At 40.7% G+C, this 21,614-nt stretch overlaps 1 protein-coding gene across 2 annotated transcripts in view; it reads right to left on the bottom strand.

Annotated features, from left to right (window-relative positions):
* Positions 1-21,614, bottom strand: part of LOC116721342 (cAMP-specific 3',5'-cyclic phosphodiesterase 4B-like) — a 68,337-nt gene that overhangs the window by 3,208 nt on the left and 43,515 nt on the right. For both annotated transcript variants that reach the window (XM_032565000.1, XM_032564999.1), the window contains exons 9-14: positions 11,610-11,722; positions 3,653-3,746; positions 1,656-1,852; positions 1,466-1,564; positions 529-693; positions 149-248 (exon numbers count right to left, since the gene is read on the bottom strand). In XM_032565000.1, the coding sequence (XP_032420891.1) occupies positions 149-248; positions 529-693; positions 1,466-1,564; positions 1,656-1,852; positions 3,653-3,746; positions 11,610-11,722 (768 nt within the window). The remainder of the gene's footprint in view (positions 1-148; positions 249-528; positions 694-1,465; positions 1,565-1,655; positions 1,853-3,652; positions 3,747-11,609; positions 11,723-21,614) is intronic.

Consider the following 21,614-nt stretch of genomic DNA (forward strand, 5'->3'; position numbering starts at 1 on the left):
CAATGGAGGAAGAAATTAAATACCGCTCCAGGTTCACAATGTTGCCTTTGGACTCCTCAGACCGTTCTGGCAAGTCTTACGAGTGAGCCAAAAGAAATAATAATAATAATAATAATAATTAAAAAAAAAATCAATCACAGAGACTCACTAGTGTTGATGAGGAACTGGTTAGACACTCCTGGGTGGTCCACGTCGTGAATGGCTGCGCCAAAGATGGCTGCCAAGATCTCCAGATCTGTGAAGACCGCCTGAAAGAAGAAAAAAAACAAATAAAATAAATAAACAAAAAAAGAAATAAGCTTCAGCTGGTAATGAACTGGCCAAACAAGTCGAGGTAACAGACAACAATTGGAGACCAATCCTTTCATCATGTGTCATCGTCTCTGGCATGCGCTGAGCAATGACGCAATGCAAGTCGCCTCATTTGAGACAAAATGGCTCTAGAAAGGGGCGTTGGTGACGGAGTCATTAGCTAACCGCGTAGCTCTACGGAAAGAGTTGGGATTCTGTCAGTTCTGGGCCACTTACGTCCAGGGCGGGCGTGGACAGCAGGATGTGCGTGGACTGGGCCACGTCGGCGGCGTGCAGGCTGTTGTGGTACGTCACGTCCGAGTGGTAGTGGTCCTCCAGGGTCAGCATGAAGGTCACGAAGGTGTCCGTGGGAATTTTGAAGGTGCGCATCAGGTCTCGCTCCTGAGTGTGGGCGAAGATGAGGACAAAAAGGAAAATGATGAAGCGGAGATGTTTTGGTGTCAAATAAAGCATGTTCAAGTAAGCAAATCATTTGTTGTGAGTTTATTTTATTTTATAAAAGGATAGGATGCATATTAATCAACTTGAATATGTTAAGTAAGTAACAGAGGCTAATTTTCATCTGTTGATGGAAGGGATTAAAATATTTACAATTAACAAGAACGACAACATACATGACCAATGATTTATGACAAATGTCAACGCATCGCTAGGAGTACTGCAACTTACAGTAAATATTTAGAATAAAAATAAATGTTTAATCAATCACTGACGTGATAAATTAAAAGGAGTTCAATAGTTTATATTTGCATATTATGTTTTGAAGGACAATTTTGTTTACAGAGACTTCACAATCCATCTCATTTATGGTTTCGGCTGTGTGTTTTTTTTTTACTTCTGTTTTTCTGTTTGTATTTTTTGTGGGGTTTTCCTCTATTGTTTTTGGTTTGAATATTTAAAATATCTCCCAGTTCTAGTGTTGGGTGTTCCTTACAAAATTAAATTCCATTGGTTTTTGAGAGGGCAAATTTATTGACATATTGCTTGAATAGGGTCTCAAAACAACAATATTATCGTTTATTGCAATAATTACTGGGACCATTTGTTGCCCAGCAAAATTCGTAATCGTGACAAGCCTGGCTAGAATTTTGTTGATTTTATATACAGACAAAAAAAAAAAACATAATGAGGAAAGTTGAAGACAGGAACTAACCTGAAAGATTTTATACATGACGCAGGTGAGCGGTCGGTTGTGAGAATGCTCCGCCACTTTGAAGATATTCAGCCCCCATTTGTTAACGTCCTCCAGGTCCTGTTAAATAACACACAAGTTCACATCGTTAGCCTTTCGTTTTGATTTACCTTCGCCTAATTTGAGCTAAAAACACCTGTATTTCGCTTACTTTTGAGAGCAGCTCTTCCTGGTCTGTCTTGACGCCGAAGCGGTTGCTGACATTTCCCAATATGCTCGACGTGTGGTTGACCTTCTTGACCCCGCTGATCTGTGTCATCATCCCAACCTGCTGCTGCTGGCTCTGCTTCCTCTTCCTCTCCCTCACCTTTTGGAGCGGACAAGGAAGCTCCAACTCGTTCTGCTTATCTGTGGGAGACGCAAGAAAGAGGAGGAGAAGAAGAAGAGATGGTTAAATAAATGATTTAAAAAGAGCAGAGAGGTTGCTGCATAAACAGTTGTTTTGTCTCCACTAAAACTCCCACTGACTGCAGGAAAAAGTCAATTAAAATCAAAAACTCCGAATGCGACGACAGCGCTGCGATTAAACGAAAGCAGTCGAGGTTTGCTAATGAGATGTTTTGCCACGTAATATTCTGGCGGCGCGTTCTGTGAAACGAAACCTGGAGGCGACAACAGTTCAGGGAAAAGTGGAAACAAAAACGGCTCATCCTCAGCTGAGATGCTCAGACAGAGAGACATGTTAATATGCGGGCAAAGTCAGGGTGCGTGATTCAGTCTGTCTGTCTGTCTGCTGGCTGGCAGCGCTCACATGCCGCACACAGTGAAATGATTTTGATGATCATATGCACCGCAGCGAAGAAGAAGAAGAAAAAAAAGAGTCTCAGCTACATCCTCCACAAAACCCAGGAGAATGATGTGTTTGAACCCGACGCGTGTCAGATGCACTGCAGAAAGAAAAACCCTTCAAAGACAAGCAGAGCTACGCCGTTTCCTTTTTGTTATTTGTTGGTTGAAATGCAGCGAAAGTGTTGCTGGTGACTAGAATCTGCTCTGAAACTGGCTTTTTGTTTCCTGACAGTAAATGCAACAACAGCAGCGCTCTGGTGTGGAAGCTGTTGCTGCAGGAAGAAAACTCAAAGTTAGCTACTTTCATTATATCAGTGTTGAGATGTGCAAAGATGTTGCTATATTCCCATAAGAGGCTGCAGGAGAGCGAAAGAGAGCAAGACTTCTACTCTTACATAGGCCTGTTGCAATAAACAATAAATCAATTAAAACAGATAAACATTTTGAGGGCCAATTTTATTCATAAGGACTTCACTATACACTTTATTTGTTGTTTATTTATTTTGGATATTTAAAATGTCTTCCAATTCTAGTGTTAAATGTTAGAAATGAAAGTCTCTTGGTCTTTGAGAGAGTGTTCTTGCATGACTTTGCCAACTATATTGTTGATTTGAAAATGGTCTCAAAACAACAATATTATCGCTTATCACAATAACTTCTGGGACAATTTATCACCCAACGGAATTTGATATTGTGACAGGCCTACTCTTTCACACGGAGTGACGTTGCATCTGGTTCTGATTTATTCCTGAAATAATGACCCAAATAATTTTTTGCCAAAAGTAATTCATATATATATATATATATATATATATATATATATATATATATATATATATATATATATATATATATATATATATATATTTTGTAAATCATCTTTTGGCAAAAAAAGGCTTAGGTTGTTATTTTAGGAAGGTGACGATATATAGACTGGAAAACATCTACAATTTTTTCCTAACAGTTTTCTCAAGCTGTTAGGAAAGCTTATGTTTCTTTGTTTTTCCCTTCCTATTATTGTCAACTTTAAACATGTTTTCAAAGAGTTATAGAGTGTCTGCAGGCTGCAAGCTAGAGGGAGTTCTATAGGAGGCTAGTTGTGAGTCATGAAACACCGCTCTGCTTTTAAAGACTAAAACCAGTGCTGTTCTGTTGAATAATGCATCGTCTCTTCTAACTCTCCCTGGTCTCAGCCAGAGGTCTTCTTCAGACTGGATTCGACTGGTTTAACGAATCTTAGGGATCACTTTGAGTCACCTTATGACCTCTAGCTGTCGCTGACTCTGTTATTCCTGACTGCCGCTGCCTCACAACACTCTGATGATCGCTGCAGTCGTTCTGTGATGCTGCAGTGCTTACCTAAGAAGGTGTTGGAGATGTACTCCGACACTTGGTTGCCCGAGCGGCTCATCTCAGACAGGTGGTTCAGTTCCCGGTTCAGCATCCTCTTGAACTAGAAGTGAAAAGACAAGAAGAAGAAGATAAGAAACGGCTCTTAATGTCAATTTCTCCTGCTTTTATGCGCCGTTATGCGAGTCTTGGTTAGTATTTGATGTCAAAACCGCAAAGTGCAAAAATAGAGACATGTAGCCATGCAGTCAACTGGTATTTATGCGCATTTGTTCGTGCCGCAGTTGTCTGAATCAGTGGGAAGGGATCTGGCGGACGCATTCAAACCGAATCCGGCTTGCTTTTCGAATCCGACTCTCTGGCGGAACACACCTTAATGTATCCCCAGGACACGGAGAACAGGTAGTTGGCCTCAGGCATGGTGCTGAGCTGTCCAGAGCCCCTGGTGCTCCCCAGCAGAAGCAGCGAATGCTCCTCTCTGAGTGGACCCCCAAGGCAGAGCTCAGCCCTGCAAGCCTGGCGCTCCAGAAGCCACAAACCACAGGGAGAAAGAAAAAAGACCCAAACAAAAAAAAAAAAACAACGCGCCGTCTCCGGAGGAGGGGTGCTGCGGCAGCAGAGCCTCTACATCCCAGCCCTCCGGATGCGCCTCCTCCCAGACGCATCCATTGTCTTCAAGGGAGACAGTTACAGAATCCCCCAGGAGACCTGATCGATGTTCCTATTCCAGGCGTCTTCTGAGCGTTATCCAGTGACGAGTGGCGGATGGAGTGAGGCTTCGCGACAGGAGGATGGCAAAAAGGCAGCCGAGGCGATGGGGGGAGGGTGGGATGCTCAATCTGCAGAGTCCCTCGCGGCAGACGGAGTGAGGAGTGTGGTGTCTCTCTCCGTCTTTGCCTCCCACCCTCGACTTAACGCACAGCAGTGTGAAGCGCTGCAGAAAACAAGAGCTGGGAGAAAATCCCCCTACATCTTCTCTCTCTCTCTGTCTTTTTCGTCCCACTCCCCCCTGCTCAGTAACGTAAAACAGACGCAGCGCACACTGCGCAATGCAAGGCTTTCCAAGCAGCAGACTGCTTTTTTTTTTGTTCATTTGATTCATTTTTTCTAATAAATCTGATTATTTAACCACATTTTCTTTTTACGTTTCGTTCCTATAAAGAGGATCGAATCGAGATGAGAATCAGGAGTGTTCAGCTCGCCAGCCACACAGATGCCCGAGTGCCATAGCAACAGCAGCGTCACATGTTCCCGCTTTATCATTCCCACGGTGGTCCCCTCTCTGAATATAAACCGCATCATATCAGAGCCGTAGACGGCGAGGCGCATGTGAACGCTCTGCAGCAAGCTGAGCCTGACATGAATACAAATGGGAAATGTAAAAGCTACTAAATGGTCGCTTTCAGTTCCTGCTGCCTAACAGGAAACATGATCACATCAAAAGTCCCAGAGAATAATAATAATGGCCACTGGAGACGCACCAATCAAGCAGCTATATCCTGGAGTTGGCAAATGTTCCCAGAATGACGGGAAAATTTTAGTTTTTTCCTTGTTCATTAAATGTATCAAAACTAATGTGCCTCATGATTATTGATTTTAAAAGAAACTGGTAAAGGTTAGGAAGTGTGTAATTTTTTAACTACTATCAAATAGGTCTTCAGTCAAATATTTGCTGTGAATTTTCTCCTTTGTTATTAATTATAGCTCTTTGTAAAAAAAAAAACCCCAATCTAATCAGTCATGATTGTGATTGGCCGATCGGACCACAAAGGAAAGTAGGAAAATCGGTATCTGGCAGGAAAATCCCATCGGTGCATCTCTTCTGTTAACTTCCCGAAAAGTGAAAGCTGCCTTGACGAAGTTTAAAGGAGGGAAATAATCTCCCATTAGGGTCTCTTTATACTCAAACCAGTAGATCTGGTCTCCGAGGCGAACATCTTCGACACAGAGAAACTTGAGCAACTCCACCAAGAAGCCGAAAAACACTCACACACACACACCCACACAGGTTGTTTGTGAAAATCAGTAAGTCCCTGACGATCAAATGAAAAAAACAAACAAACTGTACTCTGAATGTGGTGGCTTTTACTTCGCGAAAATGGGGAAACTGTCACCGACTCTTCTAAGTAAAGGAATTGTGCAACTTTGAGGCAAATGTCGATAATTCAGGGTCGTGTAGTTCAGCTGGAACACGCAGGGCGCACTGATGACATGTCAGATTGCCTGACGAGTTGCATTAATGTGTGCAAGGTTTTACATCAGCAGGGAGTTCTCATACAAATGAAAAAAATGCATCAAAAAAAGAAAAAAGTAAGATAAATTTTGCTGAAACAAAAGCATTATTAGAACAGATGGAATAGTTAGACTAGTAAAAAGATTTGAAACGTTTCCTCTGAATATGTGCATGTCAATCAGCTGCTCCACGGAATCAGCTCTGACTGTCTGACCCAAATTCTCACGATCAAGACTGAAACAAAGTTTTAAAGAAAAATTTCTATCCAAGTTCAAAACAACTCATTCATGCTCTACTTAGTCCTTAAAACACAGCAGACGTTTTTTAAAACTCCAACCACAAAAAAATAAACTCACCTTTGTCCAACTTGTGAACATCTCAAAGTTTCTCTTCTGCTTTTCAGAACAACATAGTCCCATTGTCACTTAAAAAACCCCAAAAACCGACACGAAGGAAAAGTTCACAAAAGGCCCTAAAAAAAGTGACAAGTGTTCAGTCTGGTGCCTGCCTGCTTCTGCCTCTTATTCTCTCTTTTCTGATGTGGCGTCAGGCAGGAAACATAGTGATAAAATGCCCTGACTGGGTAACGCAGCCTACGAGGAGGCCCCTGTCGCTCCTCCCCTCCTCATGCAGGCCCGAGCATGTGCCCCCACCTACTTCCTTTTTACTTACCAGAGGTAATTCACTCAAGTCATTTACATCCTGCTTCCTCGCGTGGCCTCAGGCGAGCGGGCGGACGGCCTACTGACATACCTGAGCACGCAACACAAAAGTCCCTAAGAACGAGTTCAGCCACAAAAAAAAAAAAAAAGGCAGAGAAGTGGTGGAAATTTTCAAATGAGGAAAATGTATTCCTTTGGGAAGAGTTTGAACTGTTACGAGCAGGAAGTACTGGAACTCGTAGAAATAGCATGGGAACATGTTGCAAAAATGCTGCTGCGCAATCTGACAAAGACCAAAGTGAGCCAACGTCGCCTCTGTCCCTCGCGTGTGCAGATGTTTACGGTGTCAACACCCAGTGAACCACGTCCAACATGCTTTCACAGTTTAGCAACAGTAAAAAAAAAAAAAAAAGACATTTCCTAGAAGGTCTTAACGAGAATTACTTGAGAAAAGTTACAGTCAGAAACACGGTTTTGTTTACAGCCATTTAGTTTCCATAAAGATTTAAAGGCAAGAATTTTCTTTTTTTTATATATATATAATGACTAGAGTTAGCTCATCCGATCCCCTCACCACTCTAACAGCGAACCAGAACTGTAATTTAATGTCCATTACGTCTGCAGACCCACTGCCGCATCTGTTTCAATAACTGTGTCATTTTTTCCCCCTTCGGAGGACGGTGGTGCTTCAAAGCTGGAGTGGCCACACGTGAGTTAAAGTTTCCGACTCGCTCGTCTTTTGCCCGGGGTCTCGCTCGCACGCTAACCCGCAGGGCGCAGAAACTCCTCTAACTGAACTCAGATGACGGTGTTTGTCCAAGGCCGTCGCCCGGCATCGGCCACGGGAGTGCGGCGAGGCTAATGATAGTGAGGGTCAGGGAAACGACTCACCCTCTCCCCCTTCTTAGGTCACCCTGACCAGGCAGGCGGTTAGCAGGGTGTGTGGTCCCCGTAAACCCCCCGGACACACCTGCGCCCTTGGACGCTGGAAATGGAGACACCCCCGGCTTTGATTATGGGTTCAAATGCATCCTGCGGGTCAGGAAAGAAACGGGCTCTTTGTCAGCGCTCCTGACGGATGCCCACCGTGCTGCTATAATAGTTGCAACACAGGAACTGGGAGGTATGCTTTGAGTGAAATGAATCCGTCTAATTCCTGGTGTTTCTGTAGGACTGACTGGGTTAGGGTAGATCCTCTAGTTAAACAACAATAGTCACAGTGAAGTGTTATGTCTAGTATGCACTTCTAATTAATATAAAACTGCAGCTAACCCCCAAATTATTCACATCTTTGGGAAATTTAGTTTTAAAATAATCTTAATTTTTCCATGACATTTTTCTAGTTACTGGAGCTACAGATTAGGGTGACAGCCAGGGCCAGACTTACATGGATGTGGGCCCCTGGGTTGGAAACTATTTTGGTGCCCAATCCCAATCTACTAAAGAAATATTACTTTACTAATGCAAATTACAGTACAAGTGGCTGAATACTTAAATTGGTATGAATATATTAATATGGTATGAATTGGCCAGAAACACCATGTTGTTCCCAAAAGAAATTACTATAACTTCATAATTTTCAAATACTTGAATATTGCTTATACTTACAAAAATGCCAAAATATTAACACAACTCATCTGACATAGGTCTATGTTTAGTATATAAAGCACCATGTCTGCAAACATGAATTTATAAAAAATTTTTTTTTTTAAATCTGGTGGAGCCGCCCCAAAAATTGGGTCTTGGGCTAGTGCCCCTGTAAACCCTTTCTAAAGTTTGACCCAGGTAATGGCAATGAGGCCGTCTATCTTCAAAGACAAAGAGAAATTGTCATGTAGAAGCGCAATTCATGTTTAATGTTTGATGAATAAGAAAACAAAACAAAAAAACCCAACATTTTCGTTTTCCAGAACTGCTCCTTTAAAATCTTTAAAAGAGTAATGAATTTTTATGATTGTTTTATCCTGTTTAATTTAAGGTGTAATAATTGACATTCCCCCATTTTTTTTTTTGACTGTTTCTATACGTAAGCAAAAATAATGAATGCAAAGCATCATGGGTTATAGAAATAAAACTGGATGGCAACCTAACAAACTCTTACATCCTTTCATAGTCGCTCAACAAATCTGGGACAGTGATGAAACTGAAGAGTAACACGATAAACTGTTGACCTGTGCACTTTCAAAAATCAGCATTGGTCAACAATGCCACTGTGCCTGACCAGGAAGCGGCGTTGCAGCAGGCTTCAACGACCTTCTGGTCATTGTTTTGCCAGCTCTAATGACGTAGTAGGCTTTAAAGACCAGACCTGTGTGCAAGCGCAGTTATTGTAGTCTGGAAAACCGGGAGCAAAGCAGAGGAGGCGGTAGAGGGTCCGGGGGGAGGGCAGAGGAAATAAAAAAAGACAGGAAGGAGGTGTCACGGTCACAGTCACCCATCATACGGTCTGACAACATCCCTCCCAATTCTAAGCCCCCCTTTGACCACATGGACGATGAAATGGACAATACCCCCGGCTGAGTGTTTATAATTTGACGCCGCCATACTGTCTGTACTTCCAGTGGGGAGGTTAAGTAATAAATTTAGTCATTTAGCTTAACTTTGTACAAATGATGCACCCTCGTGCATCAAAGCAAAACTTGAAGCAATGAGTTCAACTTGAACATCAGCATGTTTGTTTAGTTTCAGCTTAATAAAATCATATGTCTGACATATAAATTTTTATTATTGTAAAAACTTTTATTAGACTGGATTTACTCATGTGTCACAAATTATGGGAATGAATTCTGAGTATTTTAATCATTCAATGAGGGAGTGATTTTATGTTGTAGACACTGATGTTTCTAAGAAAAAGATATCAACCTCACAAGATGTTCTCTAATAGCATTGTTTAATTAAATGGTTTACAATTATGGATTTCAAATAACTTTCCTGGAATGTGCACTGTATGTTCTCTCAGTAATATTGGTGATACTGTTAGCCTTAATGAGACACAATGGGCAACTCAAACATTGACTGAAAAACTTAATTTGGTAACGTAACACGCTAGTAAACAAAAGGTACAAGAATGTTTCATGTTTTGTTGCTCCAGGAAGCTAATTCTTGAATATTGCCAGCAATGTCTTCTAAGCTGTGTCTCTGGTGACAAAAAGAACCCATAAGTCAAAGTAGGAATCAGTATTTTGCCCGAGGACAATGACATGAACTCTAACTGAAGAGTTAAAGCATTTTGCATGGGATGCAATTGTGTTTTTCAGACTTTTTGGTACATTTCTACTTCCCACGCCTATTGAGCCACAAAATAGTTGAAAGCCCATTACTTCATATTACGAAACTTCTGTAGTCAGCAATTTATTTATTTTTTTTAATAAATAAAGTAGGGTTAAACCTATTCATTAAGAGTTTCTTAGTGTCATCAGTAAGCAAGGACTTACCATGAAGCCTACATTAGCTTCAAGGTTAACCTCAACTGAGCTGCCATAAGGGGGAATGCTGTTAGACTGTTAATGGGTGGATTATCAGCAACAGAGTCAGAAAAAGTTCCAAAATTTTGAAAATGTCCCATCATAGTGTACTATTGGCAAGCAAGCAGGATGTGCATTGCAAATTGGCCGTGCCCTATAAGTGCTACAGTAGGGCTCTTCAACGTGTGTGGCGTGCCGCCCAGCGAGGGGCGCTACATGAGGAAAAGCATGTTAAAAAATAAAACGGTAATAGCAAAAAGTAACTGCAAGTATTGAGATAACTTCACCAAACCTAAGTCAGAGACAAAATGGATAGATTTTTAGTACCTAAAGCTATGGTGAGTAAGGAGACAGAGTTTAGGCCAAGCAAAAATAAACAAAAGACAGAAGCATGACCACGATTATTTAAAGCTGGGATTTTCATGGGCTGGGTCTGAAGATGCTCAACTACAATGAAAACAAAAAATTAAATCAGGGTTTATCTGGCTCAGACTGCACAAAAAAACCCACAACAGTATTGTTTAACATAATAACAATGTCATTGATAGCAAATGACAGATTTTTCTCAATTTTTCACTTCTTTTCCAATAGTTTCTATTCTTGAACTTTAGTATCTCAGTCATTTAGCTTTATGCTGTGACTGGGTGTAGACATGAGGCTGTTAAAGTATTTCCAAGATGAAATCGTTTGCAATTGCACATCTTGAAACTGATGATTGTAATTCAGCATATTGTGCAGCTTTACATACAAAACCTTGGTACTGTGTGAGTTGTTTAAATTTAGCAATACTTCAGGGTTCACCTCAACCGAGTACGACAAAGAGTGTGTGATCTTTATATTTATATGTTATTGAAACATTAGCTTAGCAACGTTTCTAGCAAACGTTCACATAATGAGGGTGAAATGTTTGCTGCAGTTAATGCCTGTGCGTGTGACTGCAGGTGACCTCAAATACTTTAACTTAAACTAGTCTTTCTTATAACATTTTCTCTTTAGCTAATTTGCTTAAGCATCTCAGTCAGATAAAGACAAAAGAGCCATATGCACGTCGCACTGGACTGAACGCTGCCTCTATTCAGCTACGATCATGTACCTTTGCAGTCAGCTGAAATGCATGTCTGCAAATGAAATGCGACCATTTCCATGGAGCAGGACTTACACATCTTCAGAGATAACAGGAACCTTGTTGTATAATATGCAAAACACTCTATTCATGCTTCTCCTTTTTTTTGTATCCGAGATCCCTAAAGTGATTTGCAAGTGCGTCAATGTGGCAACAAACATTTTGCATATGCTGAGCATATGAACAATCACACAGCAGATAAAGCAGTTTTACAGAAGTGTGGAGGAGCGGAATTAAAACGGTCCTGTCATGATGGTGTCAGTCTCAGAGTTTGGTTGTTCTCTAATATTTTAGTGTTAAGGCACCAAGGATTTAAACTGTAGAAGGGCAGACTGAGACCGCAATCGTATTATTTGTAAGCTTGAACACAAAGAGAGACCAAAGCTCCCTCTCTTCGTTTATCTTTGAAATGAAACCCGCATTTCCTACACAACTCCCGAAACCAAAAGTTGGACAGTTCTGATGTAGACAGAAAGCATCCTACCTTGTTGGAGGCCATGTCGCTGACAGACCGGTACGTCTGTATCGTCTCCAGCTGGTCCAGACACCAGTCCAGCTCCTCCATCGTCTCCATGGCCAGCTTCTGGTAGGACTCGTCTGCCAAGAGACACACGGACACGTAGTCAGGTCCAAGCGGATCCATGGTCGCGCTCGAGCCTGCCGACGGGGCGCGTGGCGGTCCGAGGGTAGCGGGATGGCCTGCAGTTTGCACGGGGGACTGGCCCGTGGAATGTCCGGAAGATGCCGAGGAAGAGGGGGATGGGTGCACACAGAGCTCCTTCATCTCCGTAGAGCTCTATGCCGCCTCAGAGAGTTCAGGGAAGTTGGATTTTCCAGACAAACTAAGGGGAGAGTTATTCATGTGCAGCCTCATTCTCCATGTACCCCTTCTTCCCCTCGCACTGGTGAACTCTACAAACCCCCCCTCCCGCTCTGTCTGGTTCCCCCACCCCTTCTCCTCAGCCACTCTCAATAACTTCTCCCCTTTTCATTGCTACTCGTCTGAACAAGTGGCGTGAAAGTAAGGAAGACCTACTGCCTCCTACAGCCAACGTGCTTGAGACCCCACCATTGAACCACGAAGGACAGTGACTCTATATCTTTCCCCTCCTAAGGAGATGTTTGGATAAAAGAAAAACTTTCACTTTATTTTCACTTGCATGATGTTGTCCTTTGTATTGTGTTTGTGAAAGTTCTGTGGGTAAGAAGCGTAAAAGTACTTTGTCACTGCTTCAAAGAGAAAGACCCCGTTTCTTCCTCTCCCGATGACTTCCTTTCTGAAACATGAGGTCGTGCCTCTGCTGAACTGCCTCGGCTGCAGCTCACGCCACCGTGAGCCTCACAAACACCCTCTTTCCTCTCAAACCCTCTGGAAGGAAGGAAAAAATGTATATCAAACAGCAACACTTGTTTGCACAAGCAACATGAGAGGCAAATTTTCACTCCCCCCACTGACTGGGGGAAGCCAGGCTAGAGCCTTGCTTCTGCCAAAGAAACCAAAGCACTTCCTCTTTGGCCGTGAACTTCTGCAAAACATGGAGTGGATCAGGAAAAAAAAAACACACAAAAAAAACCGCTGGATCAATGTTGTTCGGTTTAATAGCTCTGCCGTTTCCAGCGATGACTCACATCTGCCAGGAGCGTGGGTACTTACAAGGAAAAAGACGGGTTTAAAAGAAATAAGACGTGTGCAAGTATGAAGAAACAAAGAAAAGACGAAAATACAAAGGAAAAATTTCTGCAGGGAGGGACCGTTGAATGCATCTGGATCTCCCTACCTTCCCTTTTCTGATGGAAAAGACTGATCTCTACTTCATAGGGCTTCACACATGGAAGGAATTTAGTCCATATGCTTAACACAACAAGACAGCCAGCGTGCTACTCTCCAATTTACGTCAATATAGCAGATCAAAGCCTTTCAAAGAACAGTGATGGCGTACAGATTTTTTACCACCACTTTTTAACAAAGAACAGTAAAAAAAGAAAAAAAAAACTTCAGACATATTGCACAGCTGAGGAAGCCGCCCACTTTTAACTGTGATCAGAACAAGATGATGAGAATAATACTTCGAAACAATAAAGAAAGTGAAATTTCTGCAGTTTTTTTTTTCTTTTTTACAAATTATGCCACAGTTATAACAAAAGAACATTTGCTTATAAAATAGAGTACAAGTGGATGGCAAGCTTCGCAGTCCACATTATTCAGAGGAACCACATATTCTGTGAGTCAAAACTCTCAGAAACGGAGTAAAACTCGACACTTTCTGTTCAACGTTCCTTTTTCAAGCCAAATCTTGGTTTTATTCTGTTTGAACAGAATCAAAGTAGATTTAAGGATTTGACTATCAAATTGTCCTTGTGTGTCATTGAGTATGTGCATGGTTATTTGTTCTCTGTGTGTCTATGCTGAGGAGGGGTACCAGCCATCCCATCACAGGCATAGAAGGAAACAAACAGAACCAATTTTTCAGTAATCTAGATAACTGCTTATTCTTTTCAACCCACTTTTTGGAAGGCCAAAGAACCCTGTGTGGTTGGGTTGATGTGATGAAATCGGTTTTCATTGTCACAGTTGCATGACAAAAATCATGTTATTTTGTTCTCAGTCTCATGGGCCATCCACGTCCCTGTCAATATTCACACCACCACAGTGAGGAACACACTGCCAATGGAGACACCCAACTTGGCTAAAACCAAACTTAATGCTGGCTGATAAAGCAATAATAAGATTTACTGCAATAGATACGTGATCAATGTGAATAGAAAATACGTCCAATAGAATATTCTACAATTTCACTGAACTCCGATCCCGAACTGCACGACATTCTGGAAAGGCTTTGACCTCTTGACCCATCATGGCCCAGCTAACAAAGGTTGGTGGTATCAACTCACTCTCTCACTTCTTTGTTACCTAGCAGCAACCTTTTAAGTAACATGCGCGGTAGAAGCTTCAGGTTTTGCCACTGTTCCTCATAACTGCTTAAAAATAAGACTAATGTCGTGGAGAAGGAGAAAATGGTCATGTCATCAGATAGGCAGTATTTCAGATATTTTAAGTCAAACAAGAGTCAGACCAGCTACAAATTTATTCTACCATCTCATTGGTCAGAGCACAGTAGCATCAAACAGCCACTGACGTCGACATCTGGCAGTGGAGTAAAAAATACACAACCAGTAACCAAATATTTTTAGAATTTTATGCTGGTTAAATACTGACATGTTACTGTTTGTTACATGTCAAATATATTGATTGTATTCCCATTTATAAACCCCCCACCAGGCTACACATTGTTTACTTTAGATAGGGGATTTTATACACCAGGAACATTGCCAGTAAAGACGGCTTAAGCTAAGTTTATAGTTGGCGCAATGAACTGGGCGCGAAGGGTTGTACACCAATTGTGCCGTCCCTACACCTGCCTGTTGACCTCATGCTCTATTATTTCCAGATAATGATGCCTGGTTGTGCACCACCAACTCTCTGCAACGTAACATTTTTAACACAAAAACACGGTCGGCCGCTGGTGGACTGCCCTAGCACCCCCGCCACCTGGCTTAGCAGGTTTTCAATTTTGTTTGATTAAGAATTTATTCAATGTATATATTTTTTTGTACAATGGCCAGTATGTTTAGTTATTTGACAGTGTTTTATTGTGAATATTCCATTTAAGCAAAAGTCTAGTTGGTTGTCTTTGCATTTTAATAATTTGATCATATTTGTTGCAAAGGTTGCAGTCATTCAGTCTTGACTGCAGGGTGACCCAGTTGTTAACACTGTCTCTGTAGAAAAAGGCTCTGGATTCTCTGTGGCATTTGGATGTTCTGTGAGTTTATACATGGGTATACTCCATGTGCTCTGGTTTCCTCAAAAATAAAAAAATAAATAAAATGACTTTTAACTCAGAGGTAGGATGTAACAATATACAGGTGCTTGAGATGTGTCATGTAACAAAACCCTGTTGGAGGATGCCGTCTATTTATTTAAATTCGGGCACTCAAAAAGTAAAAAAAACAAACAAAAAAAAACTGTTTTATGATTCAGAATCAACTGAAAATTTGACCAGCGTTGGAGGAGATGACTCAAAGAAAAAGCGGGGGATATGTTTCTTTCTGTCTAAAGAACACCTGAGACTATCATTCTCTAACTGGAGTTGTGTAATAATTATATGTTTGAGCTGAACTTCAAAAGAAAAACCAAGTAACACACACACATGCACACACACACACACCGAGTTGATGGAGTGCTGAACCAATCATCACCTTCAGCTGATCATAAATGCAAAGCTAAGTGGGCTGACATTTCACAGAATCACCAGTCAACGAAGGAGTGACGCACGATCCGTTTGACAAACCTGCTTCCAGACAGGTACTTTTCCAGCCTGTTTTTTTTTCCTTTCCTTTTTCAGTGGAAGTCGATTTTTTTGGGAGGCAGTAATGTTTTAGCCACATGCTGAAACCTGCATAGAGGACAACAGACCTCAGTGTGCAGACAGACTCTGTCTGCATCCGCGCTCTCCTTCACTCCCTTCGAGGACCACAAAACAGCTTCTGTAAGAGTCATCAACTGCACTAACGACCAGGGCCGGGTCCAGGCCTTCGGTCCCACCAAGACACCTTCCCCTTACATCCTTTTCACCCTAGCCAAGTCTCAAACCTCAAACTATCTACAGCTTCTTTTCATCAATAATGCTATTCTAACATCTAGAGCAGAGTTTTCCCTGCAGTACAAGTATTAAAACATCACAAAAAGTATATTTCCTTATGTCTAAATGAAAGTACACCCTTTTTATTCAGACTTTTTACATGATGGGATATAATAAACTAACTACAATTGTACAAAAGTAGATTTCACAATATTTAGGCTGCACAGTGGCACACTCTAAATTTGCTTAATTGCTCACAAGGTAGTTTGGACCAAGCTTCAGCTGTAAGACAGACGGACACACATTTGATTCTACAATGCTTTGGTATACAGAGAAATTAGTCATTAGCTGCATTTACATTTACCATATTAAATGAAGAAGCTTAACGGAAATACGTCAATTTAGAAAAAAAACAACAAAAAACAAACAAACAAAAAAACTCCCGAAATGCGATGGAAACGTTTTTGTGCTAGGATGACTTTGTAAAAATGCAACAGAAATCTTTTTTGTGTTGCACAAGTCACAAGATCAACAACTGGATGTTGCTATTGGCGAAAACACAAGGAGGATGATGGCGTGTGTACAAACATATATATATATATATTTTTTTACCCCTCCAGGGGGTCTTTTTTGTGGGCTCTAGTGTCCCTTATGTGATAGTTGGCTGACAGGAAACAGGGAAATGAGAGGGGGGAAGACATGCGGCAAATGTCGTCGGGTCCGGGAGTCGAACCCGCGACGGCCGCGTCGAGGACTCAAGGCCTCCAAATACGGGTCGCGCTACACCCTACGCCACCACGGCACGCCCGTGTACAAACATATTTACATGCCATTTTAATTGCATATTTCAATGGAAATATCGCAATTGCAAAATTGTTTTTTTTTCCAACATTAGTGGAATATCGACGAATGTTTGCACACATTTGTAACGGAAACGCAGCCAGCAACTCAATGACTGCAGGACTCCTATCATCAAGCTTCCAACACTGTGCTTAGGATTTAGCGCAAGTTAATATTTTGTTTTTATTTTTCCAACATGCCAACATTGCTAAACATCTCTACTTTAGTCAAACGTTTATTGTTCCAGATACAACTTTGCCATATACCGTTCAGAATAAAGTACCTCTTCCATAAAAAGCCACAGTTGTTCTATTCCTGCTCTCAAGAATTTCAACATTTAAGGTGTGGCTTATGAAGTTAGAACTGTCTTATGTAATTCTCTTAAGCAACAACAAGAAACCTTGGCAACTGTCTTAAATCTTTCCACTTGTGAATATTGTTTTCCCCTGAACTTCCATGAACTTCAAAAGGTTTGGCTCTATAACCTGTTCAAGATTTATGGAGCGCAACAATTACATCTTATGTCATGTCTCCTGTTTTTCCCTACGTGCGATAACGGACGACCCCAGCAAAACCAGCCAAAAGTCCTGCTTTCAGGTGGTTTTCTTTGCTGATGATCAATCAAACGATGAGCATGATTAGTTTTCCACATGCAGCGTCTTCATTTTGGCTTTGATAAGTGAAGACAGTCAATTTAGATCATTTTAACATCTGGAAAACATTTTTACTAATGTGAGATTATGGTGAAGTCCTTTAATAGAGAACAGATTATTTTGTTGCCATGATTTTATGCAACAATACAATCATGGCAATGATTAATTTAAAACATTAATCATTAATTTAAAACACTTCTTGGAGTTACCCAAAATGTACATTCATACGAAAAGAGCAATAAAGATGTACAGCCATTCTCAAGATGTCTTATTTAACAAAGCTTATTGGCACCAAAAACATGAACACGACACTCCTGACCTAGTTTATGTACTCTGTCTCACTCTCCAATTCTGAATTTATGTTAAGATAATGTTGATTGTATTTAGGAATCTACACCGCGTTCCAAATTATTATGCAAGTGATGTCTTCTCAGATTTTCTTAAATGGTCAATGAAAATGATGGTCAGTATAATTTTCAAGTCATGAACTGTTACACTATAAATCAAATTTTACTGATCAAAGCTCCCCAGGAGAACAGTATTTTTTTCAAAAATAAAAAACTCAAAATGCTCTGTTCCAAATTATTATGCACAGCAGATTTTCTAAACATTTTATGAATTATAAAGAACTGCAAAAGGTCATTCTTTGAATGTGCAGCATTAAGTGTTCACATGTACTAAAATCAAAAGCTGTTTCAATCAAAAACATCTTAACAGACCGAGTTACATGTTAACATAGGACCTTCTTTGATATCACAGCACAATTCTTGATCCATTGAACTTGTGAGTTTGTGGAAAGTTTCTGCTTGAATTTCTTTGCAGGATGTCAGAATATCTTCCCAGAGCTGCTGGTTGGATATGAACTGCATTGCACCCTCAGATCTTCTGCTTGAGGAAACTCCAGAGGTTCTCAATAGGGTTGAGGTCAGAGGTCAGAGGAGGATGGTGACCACACCATGAGTTTCTCCCCTTTTATGCCCATAGCAGCCAATGACACAGTGGTATTCCTTGCAGCATGAGATGGTGCATTGTCATGCATGAAGATGATTTTGCTACTGAAGGTTCGGCTCTTCTTTTTGAACCATGACAGAAAGTGATCAGCCAGAAAGTCCATCTACTTTGCTGAGGTCATTTTCACACCTTCAGGGACTCTGAAGGGGCCGACCAACGATTCTCTCCCCATGATTTCGGCCCTTACATCCATTTTAGTTGAAGCAAAAAATTTGGCATTTCCTGCCTACTGGAGACTATTTTCAACAATTATCTTATTGATTTTGAAAATCTGTTTAAAATGTCACTTTATTTGATCAATTATTTCCCTATTGTGTTTTTTAAAACTTTTCTGCTCCATAATTAAAAGGCGCTTAATTACTTCCATGTTTTGTTACTAATGTATCTTGACAGCGAGAAAAAACAATCTAAGTCTCTTTCTGCATTTAAAAGAAATTTGAAAATTATGTTGAAGTGAAATGGCGTTAAATAAGCTGACGTTTTGTTGTCTATTTTTTATTGTTTGTGTATTAGAATAATGTCTGCAGATATAAGTTTGCACTTTTCATTCATGATTTCTTTTAATCAGTACATGAACTATTCACATTGAATAATGAGTGAATGAAATAAAAAATAAAATGAAATGTGACGCATGATTTAATTGGAACTGGAACTAGAGTCACCTACAGAAATATACGGATGATTATCACGAGAACCAGTTTTTCAAGCATGAGTGATATTTAGTAAAATTTTAAAGGGCTTAAAATTTGCCCTTTACTTTTGTTAGTGAACCGAGTCACATCAGTCAAGACGTCGCCATAAGCAGTTTAAAAAAATTGTTTGACGTAAACCTGAGGTTGCTAATTAGTAATGACTCGGTGACTTGCGCCTGACTAATACGGGTTGAGTTGTTTTTATTCAAAAGTAGGCTAAGGCAAAACATGGTCAGTTTTCAACAAAAGGCTGAAACTACCAGGACTGAAAAAAACTTTTTCTGATTTAAAAAAAAAATGCATTTCCAGAAACCTGCACAGGAGGATCGGGCTACTAGTAATCACTTATTGTGAACTTGAAGGACCTGCAGCCTTGAGTCACCGTCCTCTGATTAAATCTAAATACTGCTAAGCTATCAGCACGTATGCAAACAGTCCCATTCTCCATCACAACTCCATGGATAACGCGAGCCCTTTGACGACAATACATGCAACGCTTTCACACTGTTATGACTTTGCAGAGCTGGCGATGGAGGAGTGTGTGTCTGTGTGTGTGTTAAAGGGAGGTGTTGGGGTGGTTTAATGATTCACTGGTTTACAATGATTTACAGTTGCATCACCCCACATCTACGTCAGTACATCCACAAATGTCAGAGGGGAAAAATAGGTTTTGCAATTATATTTAAAATGAAACAAAAAAAAAATATTCGCAGTGAGACTTTAACCTGGTCTTTGGGTGAAAAGTCAGTTTGGAGTCCACGTGACGGGGAAACGTGCAATTTTAAAGATCTTGGTAGTGATTGCCGACTTGCCTACAGCAATGTTGCTCGCACTCAACAAAGCTTGTGTCAATCATTTTCTTTGTGTGCTGGTTTAAGAAAACCAGTAGGTGTCTTGCTCTATATGCAAATATCTTCTATTGGTTTGGACCATGTCATAAAATTTAAAATGTATATTTCTAAATGAACGGACAAACGTGTAGAGGAACAATGAGAGATAATAGTTGCATTTTGGTTTAATTGAGCTAAATGCACCGATGTTATTTAGTATTCTTTGATCTCTAAATGTTGAAGCTAATAAGTGTGCGAAAAAAATAAGTTTGGAACAGATTGAAATAAGCTTGCTGTCACTTTTAATTGTTGCATTTTCTTAAGAACCTCATAGACATAAAAGAAAAAAAAAGTCGATTCAACCCTGAAACCGTCCGTCAATCACATCTTCACAAACAACTGTCACTGATTAAGTTTCTGCATAGCTTACAACTCTGATGTTATCTCTTCACCTATCAAAACAAAAAGCTTTCAACACACACACACACGCGCACCCCCACACACACAAACGCACCCCAGGAAGACCAGTCTGACGGCTCCTTCACAATGCTCCATGGAGCCGTTTTGGCACGGGGAAGTTTGAGGGATGGGTCGAGCTGAAGTTTATGACTGTGCTGACGTCAATGGCATAATTCAAATACTTAAGCAGGCTACTTGCTCTCGGGCCGCCAGATCCCTTCCTTTGGCCGAGGCGCCGGAAAATGTGAAATGGATTCCCGCTGCAGAGCAGAGTGGCTGCTGCAGGCATTAGTGGAGACCGCTGGCCAGACTGAATATGACGGATCAGCTCGGTTCTGACCATCAGGCGTGCAGTAAAGCGTCTGGTCAGCTGTCTGTATGTCAAACAACCCATTCATCTCTTGTTTATGAAAACCCGTTTACAGGAACTCATTAAAAACAATAAATTGTGTATCGTGTTTCTATATTTGAACTTTTATTTTTTTTAAAAAGAGAATCAAATAGCAGAATGAAGCTATTTTCCTCCTCTGAATTAAGAAATTGTTCATATTTATTTAAACATTGATGCAGAAATGCATCGGCTGCATTGTGATGCGGCCTACTTCGTGTCGGTTGGGTGCCATCCTAAGCAATCATTCCCCGAGTTAAAGAGCAATTGTGATTTTGAAAAAGCTGCTTTCAATTTCAAACACTAAGACCTGACTAAAGCCTCAAATGTAAATTCGAAAACGACTTGAACAGCACCTATGTGACAACATGAAGTAGGTTGACGAATCAGCCACTCAAGTGACATTCAAGAAACAAAGTTGCAGATATCTCACTGAATCACAGTGACAGATAATACCTACAAATGTTTTCACAATGAATCAAAAAACATTCAATCCCTGGCAGTTTTCTACAGGATCTTATCAGATTTATGGTAAATGAAAAAGACGCAGCATTACTATAGCACCTAAAACAATTATTCGGATTGCATTCATTTCATCTCTGCCTGTCCAGAGCTTTAAATCAACTTTTATTTCCATATTGGAGAGTGGAATATGGGGTGAACTGAATCGCACTAACCCTAAAGAATATTATTTTTATTTTTGGCTAGCTTGTTTAAAAAGTTTCCTGAAGTCCAAAAGTGTGGGATGTTTGCTCCCCAACTTTAAAACCTTTGAGGTTCTCAAGAAATGATTCAACTACTCAGAACTCTGTTTCCCTCTTCTATTATGGGAAATTCTGATGCACAATTCTCAAGAGTTCTCGATAATTGTTAAAGGAATTGCCAAACAAACCTACTTTGTAGGAGGATAAGATAATTCCTACTTAAAAGAACGCTTATAATTTGTCATGCCTCTAAAACCAACTCCTTAAAG

Source organism: Xiphophorus hellerii, chromosome 6 (genome assembly GCF_003331165.1).
Source record: "Xiphophorus hellerii strain 12219 chromosome 6, Xiphophorus_hellerii-4.1, whole genome shotgun sequence".
Lineage (NCBI taxonomy): Eukaryota > Metazoa > Chordata > Actinopteri > Cyprinodontiformes > Poeciliidae > Xiphophorus > Xiphophorus hellerii.